Source organism: Alligator sinensis, unplaced genomic scaffold (genome assembly GCF_000455745.1).
Source record: "Alligator sinensis unplaced genomic scaffold, ASM45574v1 scaffold131_1, whole genome shotgun sequence".
NCBI lineage: Eukaryota > Metazoa > Chordata > Crocodylia > Alligatoridae > Alligator > Alligator sinensis.
Window position 1 is genome coordinate 5,275,215 of NW_005841830.1, and position 8,247 is coordinate 5,283,461.

Here is an 8,247-nt window from a genome sequence, read left to right on the forward strand (position 1 = left end):
GACGCTGCTTTCCAAGGTGTGGGGCTGCATTCCTGGCCATGTTCATGCTGCAGCTGCGCACATGCATGCAGCACTTATCGGTGACATTATTGGCCACATCAGCCAAAAAAAGCCGATTGCTGATAGTGTCAGTTTTCCTTTTATGTATGTATCGGTACACCTCTAATACAGATGCTGGGGCCAAACTAACATGCTTCCTCTTCCGGTAATGTGCTGTTTTGCTTCCCAACGCCCCCATGTCTGTCAGCAGCCATTGTGTCCAAGGCAGTTTTTTAGGCCTTTGCCTTTTTGCTTCACTCTTGATCAAAAAGGTGCTGTTAGGTTTGTTGTTTTCTCCATCTTGAAACTCAGTCCCATAACTTAATTCAAAGGGGACAAATTACTTTTTCATTTTGCTTTTACATAAAGAAAAATTAAAACCTCTTTGACTAGAGGCTCAGCCAAGATCTTTTCAGCCAGAAAGGTAAATATTTCAGAGAATTGTGCAGAAAAGCAGCAGCTTGTATTGTAAACTGATTTACAGCTGAAAAGTTAACAGAATCCTGTTGTTATATTGCAGGTGTTCTGAAATTGCAGAACCATAGCCTTTAAAAAAGGTGCTAGACTCATTCTTTTTTAGGAAGTCCAGATTCTTGTCTGCCCTCTAGTTCCAAAAGTTATTGCCATGTATTTAAAAAGTAAGATTATACTATAGGCATTTCCTTTCAAAGTTAGCCTTCCCTTTCAGGTGTAAGTAATATGATGTTTGCCTCTTGGCTTGCCAGGCTACTGATGTCCACTCCATATTTTGGTTTTGATGCAATCTGTTTGTCACTTTGGTTGACATCTTATGACAGGAAACCACAGGCTTTGAATCCTTAAAAACAATTGTGTATACTGATCTACGTGTAAATTAAGCAGAGTTCCTTCTGTCTTTTGAAAGGCTAGAAGCAGTTTTGGTGCTTATTCAGTTGGCTCAATGCCTCAGACAGGCAAGGTAAATGGCTAACTAAGATTTTGGACAAGCTGTCTAATCTCTGTTAGGTCAGTGCAGGATCGCAGATCATTATACTTGTCGTGAATAGTTCAGCCAATTCAGTGGAAGAAAGAGAATCCACAACTTGTTTTATTCCTTATAGCAGAACAAAGGCATCCTTCAGCCAATGCCCAACTATAACTGAAAGGGCTCAGTTTCTTGCAACTCAAATGGAATTGTGGGGCTTCATTAGGGGATAAAGCCAGTGGTTAGCCATGGCTCAGTAATATCTTTCTCCACTTGCTCCCATATAAGTTTGTATCCCTTACCATTTAAGGAATACAAGGGTGTATGTGCAAGGAGTCTTGATAAACCAGCAAGTGACAAGGAAGGTTGTCAGGCCTTATAAATGACAGCTGTGAGCCTTTTGGCTGCCTCGGACTAACCACAACCTTCAGTTTGCCTGGTAACATGCAGGTCCCATTTACCATGGCAGAGTATTCTTTAATTATTGGTAGTATTGCTTTGGGACATTTTTATATCAGACGTTCAGAATTTTAAACTGGATTTCAGTCATCAAATTAATACCAATCGCGGTGCTGCAGGAAAACATCATTATAGTCTCCACTATAGAATGCTGTATCATAGCTTTAGTTTCTTGCACAATTTTAAAATCATTTGTCAGAATTGGCCTAATTAACTTGACCAAGCTAAAGCATGTTCCAGCCTAAATGAGAGGATTCCCAGGTGAAGTAAACCTGCCTTTGCAACAGGCTTCACCAGGGAAAGATTGCCAGGTATTATACTGCCGGGTTGTACAATATAAAAATAAGAACATTACAGATTTTATACTTCATAAGTATTTTGTGTTTACATATTATTTTATATTAGTAGTTTAAGGACAATATGCAGCCAGTTACAATAAGTTCTTAGGGGCCCTTTCATGGGTTGTTAATGTTTGTGTTAGCTGATAGAAGCACTATTATACAGGGAATTGTGCTCCAATATGTGAACTAATTAGTAAAAATAATAGGAGATCAGAGCCCTCAAGGAGGCTTTGAGCTGAAAAATCTTCTCATCCCCAGGTAAAAGTTTCAGAATTGTGGCCTGTTGGGATGCCGGTGTTTGTATAAAGTATCCAATCTTTTATTGTTGTAAGCCATGATGATCTCACACAACTTGTGAAAAGTAGGATCATATACATATCCCACAGGAGTCGGTGCATGAAGTAATAGCACTATGTCCTTTGTCTTTGTCAGAGTAGGGTAGGGGAATTGCTGCTGTTTGTCACTTTTGTCTGGTTTTGTCACACTTCCTTAAATGCCCGGTTTCTTAATGGAACAGAAAGAAGTCAGATGACTTTTAAAATAAAAATCCAGCAAGCAAAAAAGGTAAATAAAAATGAATTCCAACAGAGCTCATTCAGAGCACATCTGGCTTCAGTGCCAAACATTAAGAGCCCCTGATGTTTCTTCACTTAGAGGCCTGTCAAGGCATTATTGTTCAGTTCCATAAAAATCTTGATTACATTCCAGTTCTAATATACTGAAAATACTGCTTTTTTAATATCTAAGAAGTACTTAGCTGTGATCCTTTGTGTATCCTGCTGAGATTCATTAAGGAAGTGGAATGACGGACAAAAACTGCAGCATGCTAAAGGAATATTGCAGTGGAGCACAAGAGATTTTTTCGAGTTACCTATTTCAATAGCTAGAAACCCTGGAGAAGGTATGCAAGAATGTAGGCTTGGTAAGAACTCCCCCAGCTGTATCATTTAAGCTATGCTACCCAGAGGGGTGGGCTGCCAGCGGTGGTACTTATATTACCTGTGCTGACCAGTTCCATTCTGTGGTTGGTGAAGATGCTTTTTTTTTGGAACTGCTGTGGCAGATGAAATATTTAATATTTTTGTATCTCCTCTGTCCCTTTCAACAGATACTTTGTCTCAATAACAAAAGAACTAACACAATAAAAACATTTTTTTCCCCTCAGACCACCTGGCAGAGTTTAGGATATCTCACACTGTTTTCCCCATGGGGCTTTATCTTACCTGCATCCTCTGTCTTTCATGCAGTTTATGGGAATGTATTTTCAGTGACAACATACTTGGGAGGTTCTTGCGTCCTTCATTCCCCTTGGAACATCTTATAGAGAGTTATCTGCATCTTCAGCACACTTAGGGCTTTGAGCCCAGTTGCTTTGCTTTTTTCAAAGTGCTATACAGTAAACTCCATTAATTTGTTTAGTGGATATTGTTGTTCTGATTCCTTACTGGTGGTGGTCTTAATTCCTCCCCACTCCCATATCCCTCTTCCAGCCAATAATCAATTCCCGAGAATTGGTCAGAATTGGTCCGGATAATTGGTCAGAACTGAATAATTTGCGTTTCCTTTGCAGTGGTGAATTATTTTGTCTTGCTGGATGGAGTCCTTCTGTCCTGGTGCATTATTGGCAAACTTGAGAACACTTCACTCCCTTTTCTTATTGACGGTGTAATATTGTTTGTTAGCAGTGGTGCAACCTGTCTGCTGTACCATCTGCCCTGGACAGGATTGTGTCTGGCAAGATTAGCTTTTGTTACAACTGCAATTACGTGCCTGAGAGTGGGCAGCTCAAAGTCTTCCTGTTCTTCTGAAGGTGAGCTGTTATGATTGGCATGCAGATGGTCTGGAATCCTTCAGAGACATTGCTTTCAAGGGAACCAAAGGAAAGACTCCAAGCTGGATGCCAAGAGAATGCTCCCTTGGCTGCCTATAGTTATGGAAGGCCCATAGTAGAGACTTGAGAACTTTATTTTAATCTAGTATCAAGCATCCTTCTAGACCCAGTATTGCTATGCTGTCAACTAAGATGAAACTTTGACCCTCAAGTTCTCACCTGACCCAGTTGGTGGCATTCAGTATGACTCTATATCAAGAGATATGTACAGACTATGAGAGTAGGTCAAGTTTTTTCCATCAGGACAACAATGATTAGTGATCACATTTGTAAAGGTGTTAAACTGCATATTATGTGCAAAATGACATTTAAAATGTGTCATCTAATAAGTTTTGAAACGCAGCCTATTTTCTAAGAATAGATTGAGCCGACAGCATCAGCTTTGATTTAGCTTTTCTGTGGCCTCCACCAAAAAGGAGCCAAATGACTAACCATTTTCTGATGTTCATGCTGTCATTCCTTAGCTCCTAAATTGCTGCAGGGCATACCATGTTTATTCACATATGCATGCAGTTTCCCCAAAAATCAGCCCTCCAAAATTGGGGTGTGCATCTTAAGCAGGGAAGCTGATTTTTCTGCCTAAAATAAAAACACCCTACTTTGATTTCTGCTCCAAAACCAATTGTCTGGCAGCATTAGTGGCATTTCTTTTCAGGCAGCTGAGGGTTCAGTTCACAAGTATTAACAATCACCTCTTCTTTTTAACAGTCTTGATATTCCACTAAGCAAGCTAATATTTCTCCTGGCAATTTTACTATCTTTTAGGTACTCCTGGCCTCTCTTCTCTTATTTCATGGCCTTGGAGACTCTTTAGATCTTTTCAAAACCATAGATCCTCTCATGGAGACCAGTCTTCAGCAGCAGCTAACATTTCAACAGCTTTTGGTTAAGCAAAAAGAAGGAAGGTGGACAAGCTGAAGATGAGGCTTTGTCCTTTCCTCTTTCTTCATTCTGCCTTCCTGAAAACAAGGTGCATGTCTTATTTGGGGTGGGGGGGAGGGGTGGTATGTGAGAAAATACAGTGCTTTTTTAATTCCTTGAAGTCATCTTTTCAGAAAATATTTGATTGTCTTTTTGTGTTGAATCTAGGTTCACCAAAGCACTGTCCTAACATTGACAGTGACTGGCATGACGGAGTTCTGATGAAATCAACATCATACTTGTGCTCTAGAACCTCAGCAGCAATGGGTTCTGGGCAGTCAGTGTTGATGTGTTTATTAGCAGCATTGGCATGTCACATCCCAAATTGACTAAGTTGTGACAGTGGCTTGGGATGTTCCTGATGGAGAACAGGGATATTTTCTTGACTACGAACAACAATATGATTCCTTTAAACCCAAGTCTTTTTCCATTGGAAAAGAGGTTTCCCTAGTTTTTCCTGGTTTTTCCTTCTTCATAGAGAAGATGGCTAATAGTTTTCCATTTGACTCAGAGACTGTCCAAGAAACTGTAACAACTTTTATTGCATATGAGGGTATTTGCATTGGTATAGAGACTATACCTCTCAGCCCTTTTGTGAAGCAGTTAGTGGGGTAAGTGGGTTCACCCAAATCTTAGCTGTGTCTCAAGTAGTTTCCTTTCCCCTCAGATACCATCAGCTGCTTCCACCAATAAGCTTTTGAGAAAGTGGTTGTTGATACTGCCATAGCTGAAGCAAAAACTGGCTAAATGGCATCTGCTGCATGGACATTGATTGCGTAGCAGTGGAGGTGGCTGGAGTCATCCTATTTTGGATGGAAGTGCCTATAAATAAGAGTCATTGACAGTTGGTGAAAAGGCCCATGTGGGTTTCTCTCTCAAAGCCTACTTGACTTCCTCTCTTAGTTTGGGTTAAAAATAACTCCCCTAAGGGCTTGCATACAGTGGCAAATTAATCATGTTAAAATACTCCAGAGGAGTTGTAATTAACAGAGTATGAAAAAGTGCAGACAGGGGCTGTCATGTTTAACATTGTGTCAGTTGGTTATTGCTAGCCCTGGGGGACATGGGCTCAAAAGGTTAGAACAATATTAATATTATGATATGCAGCGGCTTTTTCTTCAGAACTTTAAAATACATCAGCATAGTTTCTCTGCAGCCATTGTCACTGGAATTATCTCGCTCTGATCTGTTAAAAGGCTGAAACATGAGTAAGCTAGGGGAACTTTCGGGCCATGTTTGTACAGCCTCCCTCCTAACCCTGGGACTGCCCCAAACAAAATAAGTCCCACCTGCTCACTTTTGCTTGGGCACACCAGAAACCAGGAACAAGACACAGTGGGGTGGCTCAGGAGGAGCTCAAGGCAGCTCTTGGTGAACCTGAGCATCTCCACCAGTGCTGCTCTTAGTCTGTACCAAAACAGAGAGCCTGTGTTGTGTGGCCCTGGAGCATGCACTTTGGGGTGCTTTAAGCCCCTTACCTTACTCTCTCTGCTTGTTGGTCCCAGAGGTGTCTGACCCAGAGCAAGTTTGGGGGGTGGCTTACCTTGCTGGCAGCACACCTGGGATTGCAACTTGAAGCCCTGTAGGCATGCCCTGAGGGGCTACACATAGTGAAAGTTGTGTTTACTGACACAGTGTTGAACAAGTGTGGTCCAGAGAAAACAAGAAATAGTACATTTAACATGATATCAAGTCCAGAGTCAACCATAGGTCTGATTTTGGATTTGGTTCAAGATGGGAGAAATAACCCCATAGCCGGTCACAGGAGAAAGAGCACGCAACTTCAAATTCAAATGCTGAATCCCAACTGAAAACTAATCCAGATTAGTCTACCATCTGTTTTGCCTACCTATAAAAATACTTGTTCAGTCTTATTGTAAAAATGTATGTTGTAGCCACAAGGAATAATTAAGTAACATTTGGCAAAAATTAAACTTATTTTAGGTCCATGAAGTTTTATTTAAATAGTTTTTGTATTTCATCATGTCATGCTTCTTTCAGAAGGCCAAAGAGTTCAGTATTTAGTACAATCTGTTAATGCTTTGAATGTTTTTGCATCTTGTCTTTCCATGGGGATTCGAGTTGAATATAGGCAGTATTAGTAAAGAATTTTGTAGGACTTTTTTATATTTAAATGCAGTGTGAACACTTTAAGCTAGGTCTGCATGTTGAAGAAGTCTGTGCTTTATATGTGAAGTATTAGTGACATTTTTTTGTGCTTGACTTTTGCAATTTGTTATGCTGGTAGGTCTAATACACTGAAAGGATGATTTCTTTGCTGCTGAACTCCTGTAAAATGTGCTAATCTTACAGAGCCATGTCCATCTGGGATAACAGTCTACAAATTACCACAATGTGCAGCATAGTGGGAGCGTGGCTTGGAGCGTTTCCTATCCCTCTGGATTGGGATAGACCTTGGCAGGTAGGTTGATTTTCTTTTTATTATAATTTTTGCAATGTCAAAAGTAAATACAGTGCAGTAAAGAAAAGAATATTAGAGGTGCTGCCACTTGTAGTCTGGTGGCCAAAATCTGTTTGAGAGCTTTTGAATTGCAGGTTTCTGAGTGTGTTGGTATTCATATGCAGATATTGTCAGTATGTATGAAGTAAACACAGAAAGGTAAGATTTAAAGATTTTGATGAGTGTGGGGAAGGGGAGTTACACAAACAGGAAGAGGATGACATATAAGGCTGTGACTTTGTCCACATTGAGCCTCTGGATGGGAAGCACTGCTTTTATTGTTTATGGGGAGGAGAGGAAAGATGCTTCTCTAGCATTTTAGCTCCCCTCCACCTTCCATTAAAGCACTTAACGGAATGCATTTAAAATTGCTATTGGCTCCAGATTGATTTGTGGAGCTCATGTGGCCAAAGCCCTGCACTGAAAATTTGCCTTATGATTTCAAAGGAATCACTGACAACTATCAGCTGCTTTATTGTATGGTGAAAAATGTGAACCTGGCATTTCAGAAAAATCAGTAAATTCATCTGTCTGCTCTATTTCATTTGACTTTCATTGGCATGTGAAAATCATCTCTCCAAATGTTATCAAAACATGTAATTGTTCCAAGATGTTTCTTCTCAATGTCTATTGGTATCATTCTGTCCTAGTAAGGTGATATCAATAACCACTATTCATTCAGCAGTAGATACCAACCCTATCAAGGTCTTGATCAGGCAGCATTTAAAAATCTCTCCTTTCAGAAGTTAGGAGACCAGCCAGCATTCAAGTCTCTCTCATTCTCTGGAAGCCCAATGGTTGTTTACCCACAGCTGCTAGCAGGTTACCTATTGTGCCAGCTGCCTTGCTTTATGTCAGGATAATTATTTTATTAAAATGCCTTCAGCAGGCAGAAAAGCAGCTATGTGGCTTTGTAGCCCAAGCCAAATCTTGACTTGATTCTGTGGTACCAGGTGTTCTGATCTTTGTAGTGTGTTATACTCATTTATCCTTCTGCGGTAGGTTCTTGGAGTAACACTGCTTAGCGTGGGTTTGTTGGATGTGACCTTTACAATCAAGGGATTCAGTCCTATAAGGTAGTGGTGTCAAACTCACCTTGTGCCCTGGACCAAATCCAGACTGTGGGACTCCTCATGAGCCCAGTCTGGCCTGTGGTATGGGACAGTGTTGGCCACTATGGCAGCAGCAGCCA

The 8,247-nt window shown here is 40.6% G+C and overlaps 1 protein-coding gene across 2 annotated transcripts in view; it reads left to right on the forward strand.

Annotated features, from left to right (window-relative positions):
- Positions 1-8,247, forward strand: part of PIGF (phosphatidylinositol glycan anchor biosynthesis class F) — a 46,117-nt gene that overhangs the window by 15,933 nt on the left and 21,937 nt on the right. For both annotated transcript variants that reach the window (XM_014520454.2, XM_025204453.1), the window contains exon 4: positions 6,908-7,016. In XM_014520454.2, coding sequence (XP_014375940.1) covers positions 6,908-7,016 — 109 coding nt within the window. The remainder of the gene's footprint in view (positions 1-6,907; positions 7,017-8,247) is intronic.